The sequence below is a fragment of the Gossypium hirsutum genome, chromosome D01 (genome assembly GCF_007990345.1).
Source record: "Gossypium hirsutum isolate 1008001.06 chromosome D01, Gossypium_hirsutum_v2.1, whole genome shotgun sequence".
NCBI classification, from domain to species: Eukaryota; Viridiplantae; Streptophyta; class Magnoliopsida; order Malvales; family Malvaceae; genus Gossypium; species Gossypium hirsutum.
Window position 1 is genome coordinate 52,786,940 of NC_053437.1, and position 25,864 is coordinate 52,812,803.

At 32.0% G+C, this 25,864-nt stretch overlaps 1 protein-coding gene, 1 long non-coding RNA gene and 1 pseudogene across 2 annotated transcripts; 1 reads left to right on the plus strand and 2 right to left on the minus strand.

Moving 5' to 3' along the window:
• Window positions 1-4,272: 4,272 nt before the first annotated feature.
• On the plus strand, window positions 4,273-8,701 carry LOC107922229 (T-complex protein 1 subunit epsilon). The gene is made up of 9 exons (XM_016852145.2): window positions 4,273-4,574; window positions 5,007-5,325; window positions 6,043-6,391; window positions 6,564-6,696; window positions 6,821-6,873; window positions 7,164-7,266; window positions 7,892-8,058; window positions 8,151-8,264; window positions 8,363-8,701. The coding sequence occupies exons 1-9, from the start codon at window positions 4,376-4,378 to the stop codon at window positions 8,531-8,533; spliced, it is 1,608 nt and encodes a 535-aa protein (XP_016707634.1). The 5' UTR covers window positions 4,273-4,375; the 3' UTR covers window positions 8,534-8,701.
• Window positions 8,702-13,063: 4,362 nt separating this feature from the next.
• Window positions 13,064-18,520, minus strand: LOC107921094 (uncharacterized). Its single transcript, XR_001690932.2, has 3 exons — window positions 18,037-18,520; window positions 17,257-17,958; window positions 13,064-17,146 (listed from the first exon to the last, which is right to left on the minus strand). It is a non-coding gene; the product is annotated as an uncharacterized lncRNA (long non-coding RNA).
• A 3,660-nt stretch (window positions 18,521-22,180) lies between these two features.
• Window positions 22,181-23,992, minus strand: LOC107921573 (probable pectate lyase 5; annotated as a pseudogene).
• Window positions 23,993-25,864: the final 1,872 nt, after the last annotated feature.

The following is a 25,864-nucleotide window of genomic DNA, read 5'->3' on the forward strand; positions in this document are numbered from 1 at the left end:
TATACGAGCTTACTAAGCTTAAATCCTTACTCTATGTATTTTCTGTATTTTATAGTGAATCGGAAGCTCGTTTGGGTTGGAAGCTTGTCAGAGCTATATCATACTATCCATCGGCTCTTTTGGTGCTTACGGTTGGTTTAATTTAGGTTATAATGGCATGTACAAGTTATTTTGGCTAATGTTGGCTATATATTTAGTTGAGATTATAGCCATTTGATTTGGCTTGTGTTTTGGTATATTTTGGTATGTATATATGTGGCCTTAATTTGGTTGATGTGTGGTTAATTGATGGTTGAATGATAGAAGGTCAAATGATAGTTATATGTGCATTTTGTATAAGTGCTTTGTGAGTTGTTGAATTGGTTGTGAATTGGTACCTTGTTATGTAAGACATATATGTCTAATTATGTGAGAAATTGAAGGGCATGTTTAACATCAATTGGTATGTTTTGGTAAAGTGATCTACATGATATGTATTGATGCAAGTATGCATATAAGTTAGTTGAACATTTGGTTATATTAAATACACAGTTAAACATGTTTATAATTGTCATTTGAGGTGCCTAAGGGCATATTGGTAGTATGTGATCATACCATTTGTATAAGGCTTGATTATGCTTGTGTTAGATGCCTTAATATGACTTGTTTATGTGCACAAAGTTGAATGTAGGTTGATGCCAAATTGGGTGAGAAAAATGACTTGTAAAATAGCCTATTTTCGTCCACACGGGCAGAGACACGGGTGTGTGTCTCAGTCGTGTGTCCCCTGTAGCTTTCAAAAGGGTTGCAAGTCAGGTTGTTACACGGCCTAGCATACGGCCTGGCATACGGGAATGTGAGGTTACTTCGAAAGGTACACGGCCTAGCACATAGACGTGTGGCTTGGCCGTATGACAAAGTCATAGAGTTACACGGGCACGGACACGGGCTGGGACACGGACGTGTGTGCTCATTTCGAATGCCCACACGGCCTAAGACACGGGCGTCTCTCTTGGCAGTGTGAACCCTGTAGCTTTGAAAATTTTTAATATTTTCTGAAAAATTCTTTGAGTTTCTAATTTAGTCCCGATTTGTTTCTAATATGTATTTTGGGCCTCGAGAGCTCGTATAAGGGACAATATGTATGATTTTGATTGGTTTTTATATGAATTTTGATATGTTATGAAATGTTCGAAATTCTATTTGTTTGTACTGTAAACTCCGGTAATACTCCGTAACCTTGTTCCGGTGACGGATACAGGTTAGGGGTGTTACAATATATCTATATACTAACTCCATAATATCTCTATTTAATATTTACAGACTTAGTTTACAAAAACAAGGTTCTGAAATTGCATTTTTTGACACCACTAGAATCTAGATCGTTATAATATGCCATTACAAAAATAACTTAGATTTATGCTTTGTCCAATGACCTTGTCATTAGTGTGTTACTCTCATAGGATATCCTTAATCTTTTTGGGTTAAAATCATTCTCTCAATATGATCTTATTTTATCTTGTGGTAAGCACTGCATCTTCCACAATGAAAAATATTATCACTACAAATAGTAATAACAATAATTCATCCATGTTGATTGTCCCATGACCACATTCTTTTTTATAACCCATGTAATGTCAATGAGAGGATACTATTTACTCTTTAATTGAGTATGAATTTCACTATTGTAAAAGAAGTCATGTCATCCATAAGTCATATACCCAGCATACTAACTTTAGGCTTTGATAACAATTGAGCATAGGTTTTCAATATATCAAAGTATATGATTTACATACACATAGTCAGTCATTTACTCATGATTAACTCCACTATAAATATCACAAGTGAATAAATCCATAAATAAATCTAGGATAAATTTAACTTGGATCATTTTCAATGCATTGTCAATCTAGAGAATCACTCCTATGTCTCTATTTTTCTAGAAGTCATTCGTTCTGGAACCCAAGATAATGTATCTTCTTAATTGGACTTAATAGACAATATAATAGTCCTTTGAATTAAATGCTCATTTTGAGTCATTATACTATGAGCATTTTAGATTACCTACTAATATAAGTTGTCTTTCCACATCAAAATTTACCCTTATGATGTAACTTAGTATTAGTTAAATATTAGTAATTAATGAGCCAATATTTGCTCTGTTCATTTTGTTTTTTGTGCAAAAACCATTAATGATAATTATATAAAAATAATAATTTAATTATAGAATTATATATAACCCAATTTATTCGAAAATTTACAAGCATAATAATAATACTTCCCTAAGGGCATAAAATCTCAACCCAGGTAGGTCAAATTTGACTCGAGAAACCCATGATTGGTTCAGGTAGCCCAACCAACAGTCAGTCTCCAACTTGAGAAACCTTAAACTCCTAATTATCTTAATTAAAATCTAAATTATCATCTAAATTATTAAGTATTTTAAATAAATTAAAACCCTAATTCTCCTAATTTAATTTAAACTCCTAATTATCTTAATTAAAATCTAAATTATTATTTAACCTATTAATTAAAGTCATAAATTAAACTCTAATTACCTAATTCAATTTAAACTCCTATTTATCTCAATTAAAATTTATATTATTATCTAACCTATTAATTTAATTTCTCAATCATATACATTACCTAAAAAAGTGTAATTTTCTTATGTGACATATTTATATTTGTGACAAGTAGTCCCCAATTAATGAGTCAAATCCCTTTATTTCGGTAATTAAGCTTGCATAATATATACAATAATTTAAATTTTAATAAGGGTTTCATTATTAATAAATGAAATGAAATAAACAAGTAAAACCTTTTTAACATGCATATAGCAAATAGTTTAAAATTAATAATAAATGTAATGAAATAAATTATACACCATTGCAAATAAACAATATGTAAGACTAAATATTAAAAAAAAGGAAATAATAAAGTTTTTATTCTTTAAATTATTAAAATTTGCATTAGAAATTTAAGCAATTAGGAGATTAAGCTATAGTTTAGGAATGAAGATAAAAATTATTGTTCCTTTGGAATCAATATTAAATACTTTATAAAATTTGAATTATAGCTCGTTGGTGAATGACATTAATCCAAATAAACTTTTAAATAACAATAATATAAAAATATTTATAAAATATTAATTTATATATATTTAAAGTTTAATACTCTACAAATTTTTTACAAAACTTGAAAATATGAAATAATTAAAAATTATTATTTAATAAGTGACATATATGTAATAAAGTATGTTACAAACAAACAAATTTAAAATTTTTAATAATAATGTTAAAAAATTAAACTATTTGCAATCAAAAATAAAAATGTAATTTTTATTTCTTAAAAATATTAGTTACCAATTATTATTTTTAATTTCAAATTTATACCATGTATAAATTTATTCTATATAAAAATATATTTTTTATATTAATTAATCGCAGGGGAAACTAACTATCTTAACTAAATTAAAGATCTAGTTATACTAATATAATTTAAGCTAATTATATTAATCTAAAAAATAAAATAAATCTAACCTCACATTATTTTTTTTTTTGGCATTTTTTAGTTTTAGCTTTGGGTTTTTTTCCCCTTTACTTGGACATCAGACTTAGTATTTTTTTATAACCTATAGAAAAGAAAATTAAATAAACTAAAATTTAATATTTTCAGTGATTTAAATTTTTAAGTATGTTTGCTATTTTATTTAATTTCTTTTAGTATTATTATTTAAATACTTTATTTTTAAAAATTTAAATTTAAATTCATTAAACTCATAATCATATTCTATACTTAATTTTAAGAAATATATCAAATATATTTTATAATTTAAATTCAATACTTAAATTTTTAATGTTTAATTAATTTTTTTAAATTTATCTAACATCTCCAATTTGCTCTCTAAATTCTTAAAAAGGATTAATTGATAATTGGGTCCTTCATTGATTATTGAACATTCAATTTAATCCCTATAACTAAACAAAAATGCAAATTATTCTCAATATTATCTGCGTATTTGATAAAAGATTAAATTATTTAATTTGATTTAAAAAACCTTCTATTAATATAAATTTATTAAAGCAAGAATTTTCTTAATCAATCATACTTTCATAATATATTTTAATTTCTTTACTACTTTCCTCAATTTAAATATTAATGTTAACCCGTGTTTTATAATAATATATAAATATTATAATTAGACTTGCGGGAAATGTGAGATAACCCGATGTGACAAATTAGAGCTAAGCCCAACCAAAGAAAGCCCAAATTAAATTTCTAAAAAGATAGTTAGGGGTTTTCAAAATACGGAAAAGCCGAAAAGCAAGCCTACATTTTGCTCTCTTTCTCACCCTAAACTCTTCAAAGAAGCAGCAGCAACTAAAGCTTTGAGGAAATGGCGTTGGCTTTCGATGAGTACGGGAGACCCTTCATTATACTCAAAGAGCAAGACCAGAAAACCAGGCTGAGAGGGATCGATGCCCAAAAAGCCAACATTTCCGCTGGCAAAGCCGTTGCCCGGATCCTCCGAACCTCTCTCGGACCCAAGGGCATGGATAAGATTCTCCAAAGCCCCGATGGCGATGTTACCATCAGTTAACTCCTTTCCACCTCTTTCTTTATTTTTTCCCCCCGCTAAATTTATGCTTGATCATTAGGCTTCTCGTTACTCGATTAGGTCTTAAAACGATTTTTCGGTTATGGATCTGTTTGAGTTTGAGCTTCCAAATGAGACGTTAGTTAAAGTAAGCTACTTGAGAAGAGGAATGTATGCTTTATTGGTAATTTTAAGCGCTTGTAGTTACTTTATTGAACTTAGTTTTTGAACTGGATGCTTTGGTATAGATAACACTTTGCTAACATAAAGTTATAAGCTTAATGTTTCCGGTGAGATTTTCGTGAACTTTATATTTCTGGGGTAAATGTGTAAAGTTAAGTATTTCATATTTATTGGTGAAGTCCTATGCTATATCCTGTTCAAAGTTCCCTGATGTGTTTTTTTTTTCTTTTTCATGGATGTTTTTCAGCAAATGACGGGGCAACAATATTGGAGCAGATGGATGTTGACAACCAAATTGCTAAGTTGATGGTTGAACTATCTCGGAGTCAGGATTACGAAATTGGTGATGGAACAACTGGTGTTGTTGTCATGGCTGGAGCACTTCTAGAGCAGGCAGAGCGGTTATTAGAACGTGGGATTCATCCCATACGAATTGCAGAGGGGTATGAAATGGCTTCAAGAATCGCCGTTGAGCATTTGGAGCACATATCTCAGAAGTTTGATTTTGGAGCATCAAATATAGAGCCTTTGGTTCAAACATGCATGACCACTTTGTCCTCAAAAATGTAAATTTCCTAGCTCTTTTTCCTGTCCATTTCTTTACTCTACATTTTCTGTTGCCCTTAGCAATGGTTGGATTGCCATAATGCATGATCATGTCTAATTTGTTTCAAGATGGTGCTTTTCTGTCTGAAGGTTAATTAATATGTATATGCTATTATCCTATCCTATATTTTTTCTATTTGCAATATCCTGTCTCCCCCACTAGGATTTGCCAGATCAGATTACATAATTATGGATGCATTGTGTTGTTAGTATGATGTTAAATGTAATCGATTTGTTTAGCTTTTCTTCTTGTATTGTAGTCTGCAATTGAATAAAGATTTTTCTTAAGATAATACTTTGTTCAGTACAAGGTGCCATTAATATTCTCTTTAGCAAATTATGTCATGGAACTGTTAAACAGATGCCAGGTGGTAGCATCGTTTTGTATGGCAAGAACACCGTGTCTAATGTTTGTTTAACACCTTACCTTGCTAGGATATTGGTTAATCTTGATCAGTAATCATTTGGGCTTACTCATCCTCAAATAAAATCTGTGTTGATTTATTGTGTTTGCAAATCAGAAATGTTCAGGGTTGTTTTGGTTGTGGTAGGGTATTTGTGAAGGACCATTGAACCAACTGAATTATGTGGCACTTCATTCAATTAAATTAGCTCTTTCTGCCATCTAGCAGTTCATAAACTTGGTAGTATTGAGAAGAGGATTTGTTATTTTGCAGTGTGAACCGATGCAAGCGCCATTTGGCTGAGATTTCTGTTAAAGCAGTTCTTTCTGTTGCTGATCTAGAGAGGAAAGATGTCAATTTAGATATGATTAAGGTTGAGGGGAAAGTTGGGGGAAAATTGGAGGATACTGAGCTAATATATGGAATCACTGTTGATAAGGACATGAGTCATCCACAGATGCCAAAGCAAATTGAAGATGCTAAAATTGCCATATTAACTTGCCCATTTGAGCCCCCTAAGCCAAAGACCAAACATAAGGTAGACATTGATACGGTGGAGAAGTTTCAAACTTTGCGTCTGCAAGAGCAAAAGTATTTTGATGACATGGTTCAGAAGTGCAAGGTATGGCTGCTGACTTATGTTCTGTGGAGTGTCTTTCTCAATTTAGGTTTATCTTTCATCTTTCACATTCTTTCTTTCTTTAGATTATTCTCTTTGGGGAGATGGGGAAGCGGGTGTCTTATTGTTGCAATTCTGAGGTAGAGAACTTGTTCTGATAGTAATGTTGTTGCAGGATGTTGGTGCCACCTTGGTTATCTGTCAATGGGGGTTTGATGATGAGGCAAATCATTTATTAATGCACCGGAACTTGCCTGCTGTCAGATGGGTTGGTGGTGTGGAGTTGGAGCTCATAGCAATAGCTACGGGTTTGTTTTGATTATGGCTTATTTTCATTTAAGGACATGTCAGCCGAATTCTTGATAGATAAAGATTTAGCGGCTGATGTAGTGTGCAATTGTATCAGCGATCTAATTATATTTATCTTCATAGGTGGAAGGATTGTACCAAGGTTCCAGGAGTTGACCCCAGAAAAGTTGGGAAGGGTATGATTTGCTCCATTGTTTTGTATATCACATTGCTTAGAAATATGTGCTGGATAAATTCCTCTCTAGTAAGATGTTTTTTATGCATTAGATAGAGGACAACTGCTGAAGCTAAAGTGAGATGATTTAACAATTGATGACTTTTAGTTTAAGTAAGAACTAAAGAATTGCTAATTTGGACTAGCAATATATGTTTGCTGAAGTATTTACATTTTAAAATCTCAGCTTAATTCCCAGGCTTTGTATCTAGATCTTATAGGAAACACTTATATGTTATTTTATTTTTTTAGGCTGGTTTGGTGAGAGAGAAGTCTTTTGGCACCACAAAAGATAAAATGTTGTACATTGAACATTGTGCAAATTCCAGGGCTGTAACCATATTTATTCGTGGAGGTAGATTCTCTCTCTCCCCTTCTATTTGGTTTTTGTTCTATTGATAATAACAAGTCATCTTTGTTCAGTCAAAATTTGATTTTGTATTTTGGTTAGGTTTAAGCCTACATGCTTGGTGAATTAAGTGAATTAGTCCTGTTTTTAATTTCCCATTCCTAAATAGTTTATAAAATATGCCACCCAGTCTCTCAATGGTAATGACTCGGTGGTTTATTCTTGGAGATAGTATCTAGTACCAAAATATTTTCTTGGACAGTTTTAGTGTATGGCCTTTTTTACTGATGAACTTAAAACCAAATAAACAAATAGGAACATGACCTGGTTGAAGAGTAATGTAAGAATAAAACTTACATGACATTTTGACACACCAAGAGATTTCTTGCTTCCTTTTTCTTGGTAATCCAATTTATCTGCTGCTCTTTGGACATCATTATTCCTGGTCAATGTAACTGGCTGACCATTTACATGTGTTTATTATAACATAGAGTTGCTCTCAACTTTATAATGCTGTAGAGTCTAAATTAAAGGGTAGAATATTCCAGGGTGTAATGCAAGCTGAATTGAGATGGATCAGTCGTATATATCTCATAAAAGCTTTCCTTTGTGGTTGATGATCATTCATTAGGAAACAAGATGATGATAGAAGAGACAAAGCGCAGTATCCATGATGCATTGTGTGTGGCCAGGAATCTCATTCGCAACAATTCTATTGTCTATGGTGGTGGCTCAGCTGAGATTTCTTGCTCAATTGCTGTGGAGGCAGCTGCAGATAAATATCCAGGAGTTGAGCAGGTAAGAAGAAGCACATATAATCATCTGAATAACATAACATGCTTTTCTGTTGGAGCAATTATATAATATCAAATTTTTGGTTTTATCTGTAGTATGCAATCCGGGCATTTGCTGATGCTTTAGACTCAGTCCCCATGGCCCTGGCTGAGAATAGCGGACTCCAACCCATTGAGACACTATCAGCAGTGAAATCTCAGCAAATTAAGGTAATTACTATAATTTGTATAATGATAACTTCGGTCTTCTGCAATCCCGACAGAATGGAGTATTATCATTAATTTCATTTCCTTATATCTGTCTGCAGGACAATAATCCACACTATGGAATAGACTGCAATGATGTTGGGACTAATGATATGCGGGAGCAAGACGTCTTTGAAACACTGATCGGGAAGCAGCAACAGATCTTACTGGCAACGCAAGTTGTAAAGATGATTTTGAAAATTGATGATGTCATTTCTCCATCGGACTACTGAGGTATAATTTCTGTACTGCTTCACTCTGAAGGTTACCGTGTTTTGATTGTTTTGTATGGTTCACTCCAGAACAATTGTTCACTTGTGAGGAACATGTTTTGCTTATGTATTTTTCAACTGCCAAGCTCTTTGTTGGTTGGAAATAGAATGATAAACCCTTCGTATTGACAACGGTTGTTTATGTTTTTTTTTAATCTTTAGTTTCTACTTTCAATCATTCAATGCATTTTCTTTTCTGAATCTCCATTTTATCCAGAAGCAAAAAAGAAATCTAAAAAAAAAGGCTAGATGTCAGATCAGTTATATATATGTGCATGCATATACGTATATTCAAATATACATATATACATCTATTTGTTTTTTCAGGGTCATGTTGTGTCTAAGCATTGGTGCCATTACTGAGCAGCATGCATTGCGTGCTTGCTCGGTTGCTATTGTCTGGTTGACGCATTTCTTTAATATTACCTAGCTTCCTGTATTTCTGAGTATCATTGTTTAAGGATTATTACATGAAATAGTAAGTTTCAATTTTTTCGTGGATGAGTGAGACCAAATTTACGTTGCTAAGATGTTAGGAAGCTGTTGCTAAAGGGAATATTTAATTTGTTGTAGGTAGTTTGCTTGATAACCCGAAGCTTGTCATTTAAAATCAATGGGGTTCTAATTGTTCATGTACTTTGTTTCTTTCTCGTCTTTAATGCGGCGCATAGAATACCATTGCAAATAGGGGTGAGCAAAACTCGATTTGACTCGAAAAAATAAAAAAAAATTCGAATTTCGAGTTAAACGAATCGAGTTATTTGAGTTAATCGAGTTATTCGAATCAACTCGAATTTTTTTTTCGAATTTTGAGTTGGAATTGAGTTGAGTTTTCGAATTCGAATAACTTGAATAATTCGAATATTAAACTATAATATTTTATATTTTTACCTCAAACTCCTAAATTTTTTTACTTTTCTCTCAAAACTTTTACTCTCTACTTTCCTCCAAAAACTTTTACTCTCCTCCCCTTCCGACCCTCCAATCTATCCAAAATCTATTTCTCATCAAAATTTTACTCTTCCATTTATTTTTTCTCAAAATTTTACTCCTAAAAACTCTCAAAATTTTTTATTTTCCCTCCAAATTTTTACTCCCTCCCACTTTTTTCCTAAAACTTTTATTCACTTCTCATCTCACCTCCCATCTATCCCAAACTCTCTTTTCAATTTTTTTTAATATTTTTCTTCTAAAATTTTACTCCTCCTATTTACTTTTTCTCGAACTTTTATTCCTCAAAACTTTTTATTTTTCTTTTAAACTTTTACTTTTCACCATTTACTTTCAAATAAAAAATTAAAATTATTCAAAAAAAATCACTAAATATAAATAGTAATAATTTTATTTATATCTATTATTTATATTATTAAATTAAATTTTACATTTTATATTATTTATATTATTGAATTGTTTAGTCATATTGAATATTTATATTAAAATTGAATTATTAATTATGCCATAAAATATTCGTGTTAAAATTTTATATTGGTATCAATTTCACATTTTATTTTTAAAGTAACTTTTATTAAAAAATCATATTTTTACATTTAATATATTTTTTAATTTTAAAATACATAGTGACAAGAATCTGAAGATAATTGAAACAACTAAGCAAGCAAAGAAGCTAATCAGTATATAAAAAATTAATAAATAAATTATGAAGTGATGAAAGTTAATAAAAAATTTGATTAAGGTGGACAAATTTTATTACGATGGGTAACAATGGTTACAAGGACCCAAAATTGTTTCTTAAAATTTAACTCGAACAAATATATTCGATTCGATTCGAATTTTATCTCACTCGATTCGAGAAAAATTCATATAAAGTTAGGATGATAAAATGAGATTCGAAAACCCGATTAACTCGAAAATTTTTGATTCGATTCGATCGAATGCTCACTCCTAATTGCAAATGCAAATCTGGTACCAGTTGCCTAACAATTAGGGCCTAACACTTAGGGTCTGATTGTTTGTCAGTAAAATATTTTTTGGAAAATGATTTCTGAAAAATGATTTACTGAAAATATTTTTTGGTGTTTGAATGAATCTGTGTAAAATATTTTGCGGAAAAGTTGTTTTTACATATATTAATAAATTTATGTACATATTAATAAATTTTTATATTTTAAATTGTTTTACATATATTACAATGATTTTGTTTATAAATAAAATTTTTATATTTTAAATTGTTTTTATATAGTCATGCTCAATATTTTTCATATATTTGAAAGACTATATCCCCATACCTATTCCAAATATATGCCGAAACATGTAATTTACGGTAAAACAAGAGTCCAGGTAGCATACATTACAGTTCTTAATACAATATATGATTACTATCAGTATGTTGTGTGTCGAAACCATTTTTTAAAAATAAAACAAAGTTTGTTGTCGATTTTAAAAAATGAGAATTGGAGTCGCCTCCGATCTTTTAAAGAGGTGTGATCGGATCACTTTGAAAATGATTTTAGGTCTACGAATTTTTGAGAAAATAGGTTCGGGAGTCGGTTACGTACAAGGAAGTGTCAGCACCCTCGTAACGCCCAAAATTGGTACCGAATTGATTGTTTAATATCTTAGTGTCGAGAATTTGAAAAGATTTTAAAATACGATCCTTCCTTTTTATTAATGCTTTTTATAAAAGATGCTTGGATAAATCGAGGCTAATACCAAAGACCTCCTCGTCTCAGAGTAATAAAATGACACACCCAATACATTAGGGCACGGCATTTTAGTCCTCGAGAATAAGTTTGTCTTTTGATTTTCAAAACTTGTGTGGTGAAGTTTTAAAAAAAAGATATTCAATTGCTTTAAGTCAGATGAAAAATCGAAACCCAATACGTTAAGACACAATTTCTCAAAATTCCGAGCATTGAATATCGCCCTTATTATTGTTTAAAATCTTTATTTCGAGAAAACGACGTGTCACATCCAATACATTAGGACACGACATATCGAATTCCCGAAAATGAGTTTTTGGCTTATGTGCTTTGATTAAAGAAAATTTTCGATTATTTAGATTCAACGAGGAAAATCGGAACCCAATACGTTAGGGCTCAATTCTCTCGAGGATTCCAAATTTCGAGTATTGCGTCATTTTGAAAATTTTTGTATGAAATAACTTTAACATTTGTAATCTTTTGAATAAATAAAAAACGATTGAATAATGATGTACAACGTGATATGATAATTTGTAAACTAAAGCATGCATTAATGAATAACAAAGATTCGATATATACTAATAAACAATATCATATATGTAAGAGCAACAATTTTATACCCTACACTAAGCATATACTAACATCCATATTAGCAAGCAAGATGAATTAAAAGGTTAATTTAAAAAAAATAACAAGCAAATTAAATAAAATGTAACAAGTTTTTTTAAATAACAATAAGGTAACATGAAAGAAGGGAAATTATATATTAAAATAAGTTTAAAATAATATATATACATGAAAGTTTGAAATGAACCAAAAATATAGTTAAAAAACAAATAATTTGAAATCAATAGTATTTTATGTACATACATATGTATAATAAGAATAATTTAATATAGGTTGTATACATAAAAAAATATTAAATAGGGATATTATCATATAAATCTTTAAAGATGAAATATATAAAAATGGCTTTTAAAAGTATATTATAAAATAAAAGTTATTAAAAATATATTATATAAAAAATAATTCATCACAAAGTTAAAATAATAATGTATGATAATAATTAAATAAAAGAATTTAAAAATAATAGTGCATAATAAAGTAATATATATATGTAAAACAATAAGTAACCGAAAATGTAACCAAATATAACAATAATAAAAAATACCAAATAATAATAAATTGATATTAAACTAATTAATAAAACAATAGGCTGATTTCGAATTAAAGTAGAAATTTAGGGGTAAATCTGAAATAAACAAAAGGAAAAGTCCAAATTACAAAGCGCGAATAACATAGGGACTAAAATAGGAAATATTCCTTGCCCACTCAAACGCTGCGCTGCAAATGGACCAAAATGAAGTAATATCGAAAATGTGGGGTAAATCTTGAAAATAAACAAAAAACTGAATTAAATCAATGAAACAAATCAGGAGGACTAGTGGCGCAAATATTCCCTCCTAGACCAAAACACGCGGATCTGGCCGTGTTCAGGTTGGATCATCGGGTATGGCTTATACGACACCGTTTTGAAGGTATTGAAACAAGCCTCAAACGGTGTCGTTTTACATGGCTCTTATAAATAAAAAAGTAAACACATTTCAGCCATTTTACAGCCAATGAAACCCTAGTCGCTCTCCACTCAAAACTCGGCTATCCAAACACCGATTAATCTCCGCCCAGACACCGACGGTGATGGAGGGAGCGAAGATCCAACAGCGCTGTTAAAGGTAATTTCCTTTTTAATTTATACCTATTCTTATATATCTATATGTTTGATAAGAAGGGAAAAGAAAGAAATATCAATCGAAAAGAATAAAATCAAAAATAAAAAAGAAACAAAACTTTGAAAAATCACCTTCCAAAAAACTCTTCTATTGCTTTTTGATTCTTTTTGTGTGTTAATTGTGCGTAACGTTTACAAAATTTGGAAAATGGCTTTATAGCCGAAGATAAAAACGAAAATAAAAATACAACAAATATATTTTTTGTTTCTTTTTTCTCTTTGCTGCTGTTTTCTGTTTGTTTTTTGCTTGTCTGCTTGTGTGCAGGTACGGACGTACGGAGCAGTGGGCGTGGCACGTACGGAGGCCAACTGGGGTGTGCGTGGCGTGGAGGCTCGACGCGTGCTGAAGGCAGGAGCGGCGCACCAACCACTAGGGCTTCCGACTTTTGCTTGCATTGAGTCTGGGTTAGGGTTATTGGGCTTAGGCTAATTGGGTTTAGTGTTTGGGTTATTGGGCTATCTATAAATGGACTTAGCTTGTATTTTAGGTTTGCTGGACTAATAGACTTTTAATAATTTTGTTTTTTATTTTTATTTTTTTATATATTTTTTGTTTATTTATTTGATTTGGGTCGGGCAAAATTAGGGTATTATAGCTGCCCCTCTTTGCTCGTTGTTGTGTAACGGGAACGGAGCAAAGACTCTAAAATGGCCAATTTTGACCGGTCGTGTTAGACCTTGGTGCTCTTCTTCTTCGAGTTGCCTCATTCTATCCTACTGCATCTTTAGAGGTATAGGAATTGGTACTTCGATCCACTCCACTGCAATATCAGAGAGATAGGATTTGTAACTCGAAACTTTAATCTGTTTAACTGCAATGTCGGGGAAGCAAGATTCGTTGTTGTAGCTTCAATCTGTTCCACTGCACCGACTGGGCAGTAAGATTTACTATTACAGCTTCAATCTTTCTAACTGCAATGTTAGGGAAGTAGGATCCACCATTGTGACTTTAATCTGCTCCTCTACACCGCTTGGGAGATAAGGTCTGTAATTTCTTCGGTCTATTCCACTGTAATCTTAAGGAGATAAGACCTGATGCGATCTACTCTATTGTAACTTCAGAGAGATAAGATCCTTTATTTTAATCTGTTCCACTGTAATCTCAGGGAAATAGGATTACTGGCTTCAATCTGCTCCGCTGTAACATCAGGGAGATAAGATTCACCATTTCCGATTAGGAATTCTTCGGTCTATTCTACTGTAATCTCAAGGAGATAAGACCTGTAATTCTTCGGTCTATTCCACTGTAATCTCAAGGAGATAAGACCTGATGCGATCTACTCTACTGTAACTTCAGAGAGATAAGATCCTTTATTTTAATCCGTTCCACCGTAATCTTAGGGAAATAGGATTACCGGCTTCAATCTGCTCCGCTGTAATCTCAGGGAGATAAGATCTGTAATTCTTCAGTCTATTCCATTGCTGACCAGGGATATAGGACTTGTGGCTTAAATCTGCTTCCTTACTCTTGAAGATAAGATTCACCGTCTTCGATCTGCTCCGCTATTACTTAGGGAGACAATATCTGTAATTTCCCTGATCTGTTCTCTGGGGAACATGACCTGTATAATGAACCTAATTATGCCTAATGATTAGGATGGCATGATCAAAATGAATCAAATGCTCCTAACTAGACATGTGTGAATGGTGTTTGGATGAATGTAAAATTTTATTTTTCCGAGAATGATCTCATTTAGGTTGATTACTCGAAGTTACTAAGGCTTTGTCACGGCCATGCGTCAACACGTTCCTTCTTGGCCGGTGTCTTCAATGAAACATTTAATTAAATTGCCCCTACTGTAAACCTACAAGTTCAATCCTCTAGGTCGCAAAAAGTTGTATCTTCATCCTCAAGATGTAACTACAAAATGAGGAGATCTGGTCTTTTCTCAATCCTTTCCCATCGCCATCTTTAAAGATGCCAAACATGTAATTCTTTGGTCTTTATACCACTCTTAAAGTGCCACATTCAAAATTTATGCACGAAGAATTTTCTACCAAAGAGATCTCTTCTTACTAACTCATGATTATTTTGTTCAATCAATGTTTTGTCAACAAAATCCAAAAGGATTATCTTCATTCAGACTTTTCCTTCTTAGATTTCTGATATTTAAACTTGGTTCGTTTTAAACAAAAGTTCTGTTTCAGGTTACTGTATTATTTAGAAACTTTTTCGAGTAATATGCAGAACTTCCTTTGTGAAAGTTTTATTAGTCCATTAATCCTTTATGAGCCTGACGATGAGGTGTTGGAGGAAATGGTTTTAGCCAAAATGAACCTTAATCTTGAGATTGACAAGGAGAGGTATTGGGAGCAGAGAGCACGGGTTAATTGGTTGCAATATGGTGACCGCAACACAATGTTTTTCCATAAGTTGGATTCCCATCGACGCGTGTTAAGGTTGTGGATCAGATCAAATATGTTGATGGACGAATGGTTAGGAGGGCTGATGAATTTGAGAAAGTGGCTTGCCATTATTTCAGGGATTTGTTTGCAACCAAAGGACAGAGGATATGGACTATTTGTTATCAGGCATTCCGAGTTCTATCTCTACAGATATGAATAGCTATCTCTGTACTAATTTTACGGAGAAGGTCTTGCTAGCTGTTTGTAGTATGACACCCACTAAGCCATCAAGGAGAGATGGTACGCCTACTTTATTCTATCAACAATTTAGGAATATTGTGGGCAAGGATGTTAGTGATTATTGTTTGCATGTGCTTAGTAACGATGCTTTATTTGATGCAATTAATGATACAAATATTGTTCTTATTCCCAAGAATTGTAGCCCACAGAACATGACTCATTTTAGCTCTATTAGTCTTTGAAATGTGTTATTTAAGATTATATCTAAAATGATTGTTAATAAACTACAAAGGGTTATAACTCATTGTATTGACGAGACACAAAGTGCCTCAGTACCTACCTGGTTGATTATAGATAATACGTTTGTGGTCTTTGAGTTGTTTCATTCTTTTAGGAATAAGCGTTGGGGGATTAAAGGTAGTTTTGCTCTGAAGTTGGATATGAACAAAGCTTATGACAATATGGAATGGCATTTAATCTAGAAGGTTATACTCAAAATCGGATTTGACGTGAATTAGGTTAACCTTGTCATGTGATGTGTTCGCTCGGTCAAATATTCGGTAGTTGTGGATGAGAAGCTAGGGGGAATATCGTGCCAACCTGAGGTTGCGTCAAGGTGACCCCTTAAGCCTGTTCTTTTTTTTTTTATGCAATGAGGGCTTCACTTCTCTGTTGAAATTGGCCCACGATGGACTCTTGAAGGGAGTAAAAGCAACTCATTCAGGGCCTCGAGTATCTCATTTATTGTTTGCGGATGATAGTTTGGTATTTGGAGAGGCTTCAATTGAAGGGGTTGGAAATGTGGTGGAAATCCTGAGAGAGTATGAACAATGTTTGGGCCAATAGATCAATTTTGGAAAATCTCTAGTTTACTTTAGTTCAAATGTGATCCAAGGAATGCGTCGAGATATTGAGGATATTTTGAGGGTTTGTAGTACCATGAATCGTGGGATTTATCTGTGCTCGCCAGTGGTTGTGGGTAGTAACGGAAAAAGGGCATTTTGTAGTCTTAAGGAGCACTTTCTTGAGTGGATTGGAGGGTGGTACAATCGGCGTCTTTCGTAGGGTGGTAAGGTCGTTTTTATTAAGTTGATTCTTCAAGCCATTCCGAATTATATTATGTCCTATTTTTTACTCCCTAGTACTTTTTACAAAGATTTGGAAGCTTTAATGTCTCGTTATTGGTGGGGGAAATCAAATTCGCAGAAAGGGATACATTGGTGCTCGTGGGATGGATTGTGTGATTTAAAGGAGGTGGGCAATATGGGGTTCCGTATTTTGTCGAAGGTTAATATCGTGTTGTTAGCCAAACAAGGGTGGCGCCTAATGAATAATCCTAATTCTTTAGCTGCGCGTGTTCTCAAACTAAGTACTACCCTAATAAAAGTTTCATGGAGTCAAAGTTAGGGAGTCAACCTTCTTTGGTTTGGTAGAGTATTTGGGCTGCAAAGGGTCTTTTACAGATGAGTTGTGGTTGACATGTTGGAAATGGGCATTCGATATCAATATTGGAAGATGTATGGCTTCCTGGGAATCGACCTTGCAAGATTCAATAAGACCATGTTAGTAGGATTGATAAGGTAATTGACCTAATTGATGGTAGCCAAAAGCAGTGGAATGAGGAGTTGATTAGGGCATCTTTTACTGACCAAGAGGTGGATAAAATCTTGAGTATCCCATTAGCTTCTCATGACTTGAACGATCGGTGGAAATGGTATCCGGAAGAGTCTGGGGAGTATACTGTCTGCAGTAGGTACAGATTGCTGCTGCGGGGTTTCCCAAGGACGGAGGAGACAAATACAACAACATTGGGCAGGATACAAGAATTATTTACAGAAAATTATGGGAGGCTCATGTGCCTGAAAATATGAAAATTACATGCTAGCGATTTATTAACAATTACATCCCCACAAAATCTAATCTATTTCAACGCAAGAGTGGGGTGGATAGAAAATGCACCCGCTGTGCGGTATTGGTCTAGAAACAAATCTTCATGCGTGCAAAGACTGTCCTGGAGTAATAGAAATTTGACAACAATTGGGGGTTTTAATTGGACTCTTTCAGATGATTTAGTTGATGTACCCATTGCATGGATAGGACAACTGTTTGGGAAGGATGAGAAGCAAACTCAATTATTCATCATCACCATTTGGGCTATTTGGAATCATTCATGAGGGAATCTATCAATCTAGTTAGGATTTACTTATCTTTGTGCTGGGTTATGCCAGAGATGGATTCTTTGTTGAAGGAGCGCGTATATTCGGAGACTACTGACTTGTTGGTTTAGAAGCCTCCAATTGACACGTGGGTTCGAGTAAACTTTGATGCTGGATTCTATGGTCATCTCCATTCTGCAAGTACATGAGTGCTTGTTAGCGACTCAGAGGGTTATATGCTAGGATCGACCTATTTTTGGAAAAAGCATATACCTGATGCGGCGGTTGCGGAGGCATTGGCCTGTGTGCATGCTGTTCAATTTGCCAGGGATCTAGGGCTTCGACGGGTGGAGCTAGAAGGGGATTCAGCAATGGTCATTTCCAAACTCAAACATGCCGGGATTGACAGATTGAAAATCAGTGGATATATTAGGGATGCTCGACAAATGTTATTAGGTTTTGAGCATTTTAAATTCTATCATATTAAACCGGGGGGGGGGGTGGGACACAGTTGCGCACCTGTTGGCTCGGGAAGGGTTCATCCGGAAGTGAGACGAATGTTGGGTAGAGGATGGACCGTTGTCGATTCAAGAGGAGGTAGATCGGGATAGAAGGCGAGGGCTTGTTAGTGGATGATTTTGGGTATGTTTATAGTAGCTGCGATATACATCTGGTCACTTTCCACAGCGGTTGTTTTGGGTCCTACCTTGGTCGAAGATCGGATGAGATTGATGGTATTGTTTTTTTGCTTTTGGTAGGAACTGCATTTATGGGCGGATTGCCCGATGGTTATTAGAAAAAAAACAATTGACTCCTTGCCAAGTGTGATTTCCGTTAACACTCCTAATATTAGGTAACGATACAATGATCAAAATTTTATAAATTGATATTATTAATGATAGTCCCTAACAAATTAAGGTTATGTGATCAAACATAATGAACTATTTTTATAGTTTGCCCAATTTTGAAAGTATTATCAATATGAACATGTAATACTTTTAATGGTACAATTGTAATCATTAAAAATGATTTCAAGGATATGTATTATAGATCTATAATATATATAAAAGTACGAGCTTGAAAAAAATTTTGAATAGATGAGAATACTATTTATTTCTATCTTATTACTAAATTGGTATTTAAAAATACTTATAATTTAATTTACATTTATTACTTAAAAAAGTTATTTAAAATAATTACAATTAAAGTAAAAGTTGATGTATTTTTTTATAATTATAATCATTTAAAAAAAGTTTCTTCTAAATATATATTTTTTTAATTTTACTTGATCTTATTTTTTGCTACATATTAATTAATACTGGGGGATTTATTTACACTTGTTAGTTTTATATCCTTTTGTATATTTTTGTATAATTAATATTTTAAGGATCCAACCGTCATACATTTTATTCAATTCATATAGATCATGAATGTCAAATTTAACGTAAATTAAAATTTTCTAACTATTTATTTTATATAAGAAAACTTTGAACCGTTTAATAAGAATTAATATAAATAAATTTTTAGATTGATTTGGTACAGATATTGAATTGGTTCAAAAATTTACATGCATGACAAGTAATATTACATGTAAAAAATTCAACAATTGGATTGTTAAAATTTAATCGAATAAAAATATATGAAAGAGTATAAAACTACTTTAGCTTTACATCAGTGTAAATGACTCCCTTTTCATAAATATTGTTTACAAATTGTTATAGTCAATTTATTGACTATTAAAAAATGAAAATGAAAATGAAAAAGAAAAAAAATACAAATACAAATACAAATACAAATAAATAGTAAGTAGTAAATAGTAAATAGTAAATAGTTTATTTTACAATATATTATTTTTTATTGTTTGTACAAATGTTTTAATAATAGGAATTTTTTATTAGCATTATATTTGAATTATTAAAATAATTAATACTAGAAATCCTATGACACACTTATGTGGGTAGAAATCACAAATTAAGAACATAAATGTGTGTTTAAAAATAATATACAATAAATAATAAAATATATGATTTATAACTAATTGATAATAACACATGAAATACATATGATGTTAAAATGAAAAAAATTATATTAAAATTGGTTATCATGATGTTGTCATTAATGTTAAGTCGATGTCAAGTTAACTTTTGATACTCAATCAAATACATATTTGATGGAGGTAATAAAATATGCATAATAAATATTGAAATGCATAAAAATATTAAAATAAAGTTTTAGTTGAGTGATTTAAAGTAAAGATTTTACTATTGCAATTGGTTCCATATGCATATTTTTATTGGGTTTTTAAATGGAAAACTAAATCACCCTTGAATTATATAACTTATTTTAATTACAAAAAAATATTTTCATAATTTCTTTAACCGAGTTGGTGGTCCGCTTGAAGATGTCACCAACTCAATAAATAGTATAGATATTTTAATAGCATTTATTTGTTATTATTTCAATGATGATTACATGGAGTAAAATTATATGGTATGTTGAAAATAATACAAATATGTTAATACAATTTGAATTTTTTAATATTATTAAAAAAATATTGATCTACAAAATGTCATTATTTTAATATGATATTTGAAAATTTCTTTTTATTATATTTGAATTATTAAATAAGTTAACTCATTTTAATTATATTTAACAATTCAAATAACATATTAAAAATTTAATTACAATATTTAAAAATATTTTATTTAAAAATTAAACATGAAAATCACTTGCAACGCATGTGGTATTAAAAATTAGTTTAATCTAAATGATGGCTAAATTTTTTTTCTTATTGCAAATAATATTTAAAATAAATATTTTAAATAATATTTTAATACATTTTAATGTTCGTTATTGGAAGTTACTAACGGAATTTTTCATTGAGTATAACAAAAACCGTAAAAAAATAGATGAGGAAAAGGAAAAGTCTAAAATTAATGGAAGTATAATTGGTTTTTACTCAAATAATATAAAATAATTAAATAAATACTAGAATGGGATAAAGTCAATAATATTTAAGAATCTAGGTAGGAGCTACGGTAAAAAATCGGTGTCGCCTGACCAATTAGTGGCACCCCTCTCACCAGCCACTAGTCATATCAGGTTTTAAAAAATGATAATTTTCTATGGGTGTTGCCTGGTCAATCAGCGGCATCGGATTGAAATGTGATGACCTAAAATTTAGGGATCTGATATGCAAGTTTGTCATGATTGAAAAGCTTTAAGGGTGTCGCCCGAGAGATTGGGGCACCAAACTTTAAATAAGATAAATTGCTTCATAAGCCCTTCTTATTTATTATTTCTTTTTATTTTTCTTTAACACAAAAAATAGAGAGACCTATTACTAATTACTCCAAAATATTTTTTTTACTAAAAAGTATTTTTGTAAAAAAACGGATTCCAATTGGAAATAAATTTTATTTATTTTTCAAAAATTATTTTTTCAAATAAATTTTTTTGTAAAATTATTTTTCGAAAAAATATTCGAACTGGAATAAAATAATTTGAATTTTTTTTCGAAAAATAAATGAAATTTATTTTCAGTTGAAATCGACTTTTTTACAAAAATACTTTTTAGTAGAATTTTTTTTGGATTAATTGATAATAGGCCTCTCTATTTTTGGTGTTGAAGGGAAATAAAAGAAAATAAATAAGAAGGGGTTATTAACCAATTTACCCTTTTAAAGTTTGGTGTCGTCAAACTGTCAGACGTCACCTTAAAGCTTTTCAATCAAAATAAAAAATTTATATATTAGGTCCCTAAATATTTTAGGTCATCACATTTCAGTCCGGTGCCGCTGATTGATCAGGCAACACCCATAAAAAAATATTTTTAAAATCTGATGTGGCCGGTGGCTGGGGAGAGGAGTGCCACCAATTGGTCAGGCTGCATTGATTTTTTACTGTAGCTCCTGTCTATATTCGTAAATATTACTGCCTTTTATTATATTTCAGTATTTATTTAATTATTTTACATTATTTAGGTAAAAAACTCAAGAATGATAAATGTTAGAATTATTTAACATTTAAGATTTAGTCCTATTGTATTTTTTAAAACAAAAAAAATTATTACATTGTTAGAATTTTAACAATATTGATGTGATAGTTTGTGTGACAATTAATATGTACTTCATCGTGGACGTGAATAATTTTCTTTTTAAAATTTGATGATTTTTTATTTTAACTTTTCATGAAATACAAATAAATTATCATATAAGTTGCTACTTTATTATAATTAGTTAACATTTTCTTCAATTTCGAACTGAAAAATGAATAAAGATTAGAAGTTAATTTTATTATTTATGTCTAAGGAAAAAAAACAGCTTTTTTCTCCTTGCATCAAGCTCGATTCACTGATGGGAAAAAAAATCAAGTAACACCTAAAACTAACAATCCGTGGATTTATACTATGCTTTAATTATATTTATATTTTTTATAAAATCATATCGGATACAATTTATAGACACTCTATTTCCTACTAATGGAAAAGTGACGATTCATTTCATTGAATTTATCAAACACTTTTATCTGCTCTTCTTCCTGCTAACTGATAAGCTTTCACAGAAACAGGCTGATCTTAAAGCTTGAAGTTGGTATACATGATCCAGAGTGAATATATATATGTAACTTACCAATTAATATACATAAACATAAATCTATTGATTCATTCTTATGGTTATTACTTCAGTCTTCCATGCCTCAATATTCCTAGCAACGTCGGCCCTTCCTGCAAACCAGTGCACCCGCCCCTGCTGTGACTGAGCTGACAAGCGAAGACGGTCTTGCACTCAGGCTCGACGCCTTCGCATAACTCGACAAGGCTCCGGTGCCGGAAGGTGTGAAGAATGCTCCATTTAACATCAAATCCCCTCTTGACCTCCAATTCCATTTCTTCCATTTTTTCCGCGGCGTATTCTCTCGTTTAGTCACCTGCAAATTTTCTTTTATTTTGTTTAAGACCTTATATAAGGCTTCAAATTAAGGGATAGGTTGATAATTATTTTACCTCTTTGTTATTCATTTTATCTGGTGCAAGAAATCTGTTCCCCTGGCTGTTGATCGTCGGATTTGCACTGCCACCGATTGCATACATTATCCAATGCGTGTAATCATTGTTCACCACGTGAAAATATCCATGCCTGCATCTGCTTACAAGTGGAAAATAAAAAGCAGTCATTTTTATGATTCTGGATTTGGTTATTGAGATAAAAAAATAAAGTATTATATATGTATTAATTACCTAGGCATTCTCTGCACAAGCCCTTCTCCAAAATGGTTGAAGGCAATGGTGGCTTGCATGTTCTTGTCTTGGGTGTAAGAGTCACTGTGACCTAGGAGCATGACTTTATCATGATGTGTCATGTAATTGTTAGAAATGGTGATGGCGGTGGATCCGTGGATGGCATCGATAAGCCCGTCATTGCAATTAGACAAGGAGCAATGGTCCACCCAAACGTGGCTGCTCCCAAATATCGATACCCCGTCACCGTCCGATGTAGTCCTCCACCCATAATGCGTAGGAGAATCCCTCACGTAAAGATTCCCTCCCCTCTTGCAATCATGTATGTTAATCCCATGAATTATAATGTTGGTCGCGTACTGTATAGTAATGCATGGCCCACCGGCGATGTGGACGCTGACACCTCGGCCGTCGATCGTCTTGAACGAGTTCATCAGCAATTCAGCCTTCAGTTTGATCACCATGTCACGAGCAAATATGATCCACAAAGGTTTATCTTGGATAACTGCATGCCTAAGAGTACCGGGTTTGGGATTCACTGGATCACGGTCACTGGGGTCCGTCACAACATAAAATTTCCGTTCCGGCCACCAATGGCACGCTTACGGAATCCAATGCCACAGTCGGCTAGCCTCTTACGGTTCTTTGCCCAATTAGGGTCGCACCGCCAGCAGTCGTCAATGGGGTTCCCGGTTCCACATGAGAGAAATCCCAGCTTCCTCCTAGCTGCCGTAGCATTCCTTATGCTTCTGCATATATTAAAAGAAATATGGAGAAGTTAAAGAATAATCTTTAACAGTTAAATCTCCAGCTTTATAAATAAATCGCCATTGACGAAAGATCAATGGGAGATGAAAAAAGTACGTACTCATTGACTTGTCGAACAACTTGCTCAGGGTCTTGAACTGGAGAGGCCGAGAAAATGGAGGGAGCCAAGAAAGAAAACACCAGCAGAAAGAGGGACAATGGGATTGCCATTTGAGTCCTTTTATTTTTTATTCTGTTTAAGAAAGTAAGTGAATTTAGAGAGAAAGTGAAAGGACAGGAAAATTCTGGGAAACAAAGAAACATGAGAGATATTTATAAAGGCCATCAGCATAGGTTGGTTTTCCAATTTCACTAAAAAAATATTTTCGTTGTTTATTTAATTCATGGAATCATTTAAAATAGATGAAAAACATTGATATTTAAAAATTTAATTTTTTAAAAAATTTAAAATAAAATTTTTAATATTAAAAAATTAATTAATTGTTAACATAGTGTATATATTGATTGTTACATGTATACCATAGTAACAAAGTTAGCAAACGTTAATATTTTTATTATTTTTAAAATGATGCAAGTTCAAAAGTTAAAAGAAAAGAAAAATTAAATGAAGAGTTATCATTTTTTTTAAATTAGAAAAATGCCACGTGAGCTACTGAATCTGACTTTCTAGCTTTTTATTATTTTTTATAATATATATATTTCTCATAGTTGTTATAAATGCAAATCACTCTCGCTCTTATAAAACCATAGATTTCAATTAAGTGTTTTTGGCAACAATCAATACTTAAAATTGAAGTTAAAAGGTACATTAGTTGTACTAATTTTCATGGAAGAAAGTTGTTTTCAAACTAGGTTTTTTTTCCAAAAATTGGTATTAGATCTAGGTTGTGATATGTTTATGGTGTAAACCAAGATAAAATCTCTCTCTTCATCTTGTTTGATTAATAGTTGATAGGATGTGGTATTCTTGTAATTATTCACATGTTTAGGGGAATGCATGTGAATGAATTCATTATTATATATTTTTGTTATATAATTATTATTTTTGCCAATGTTGTAGTTCTTAGAAAATAGACCGTGGGCTATAATCTCCACGTAGAGTTATTTTTTATTTATAGAATTCTTGTGAGCCGAAAACGGACATAGGACATATATGTAAATTTTCCAAAAAGGAGTCCATGACGAGGAAAAGATGGAACGATGGCGATCAAAGACATAAGGAATGCCTTGTGATGAAAAATTATGTAATTTTTTTCATTTAATTTCTAGAAATAGAACCATGGAAACCTTCACTGACAATTTTATTTTATTACGCATCTCTTTATATATCTGTTTAATAATTATTTATGATATAATTGTGATATATATGTATGAGATGATCCACTATTGATCTATTAAAGATAAGAAGTGTGATAATGAGAAAATACATGTGTTATTCTGTTCACTACTTTAGGTTATTCGATTACTACGAGAAGTGTGGAAATGGAAAGGTGCATGTTTAGGATTGGATTTGGCAAGGAAAGACTTGATTTTTAAGTGGTCAAATATGACTTACCTCCCTTTCTTGGGATCCTACCTGGTGCATGAGTCACATTCACTTCTTCAGTTTTTCCCTAAAAGAAAAATTGTGGAGAATCAAAATTGTTTGATTGACTCTTGTGAATGAATGAATGTGAATATTATAAAATTTCCATAGCATGTCATGTATACATGAGATAAGAATGCCATATAGTTTAGGAAAGAATGCCACATGTACTTGTCATGCATATATTGATAATACATGATTGAAATCAAAAATTAAAAACCTTGCATGTTTTTGAAATATTGAGTGGGAGAATGTCCCTAAACAATACCTGTGGCATCCATCAATGGTCTCTTGTGATGGCATGAAATGGACCTACCCCAAGGTAGACGTTGTCATGTAGATTTAACTAAGGAGACTACCTAAAAGTAAGCAAAAAATTCTTATTATCATATAATAGTTGGACCAACCCTTGTGGTAAGTATTATCATGCGATACATTAAGAAATTCTATCTTCAAAAGATGAAAACTAGTCAAAGCATGCTACTTGATGAAATTGTCCAACGATGACT

Bases quoted from the DNA above. Each gene is read 5' to 3' on its own strand.
- LOC107922229 (XM_016852145.2), top strand. From the start codon at position 4,376: ATGGCGTTGGCTTTCGATGAGTACGGGAGACCCTTCATTATACTCAAA. The intron at 4,575-5,006 runs GTTAACTCCTTT...GATGTTTTTCAG, and splicing joins CGATGGCGATGTTACCATCA to CAAATGACGGGGCAACAATA. The intron at 6,392-6,563 runs GTATGGCTGCTG...ATGTTGTTGCAG, and splicing joins ACATGGTTCAGAAGTGCAAG to GATGTTGGTGCCACCTTGGT.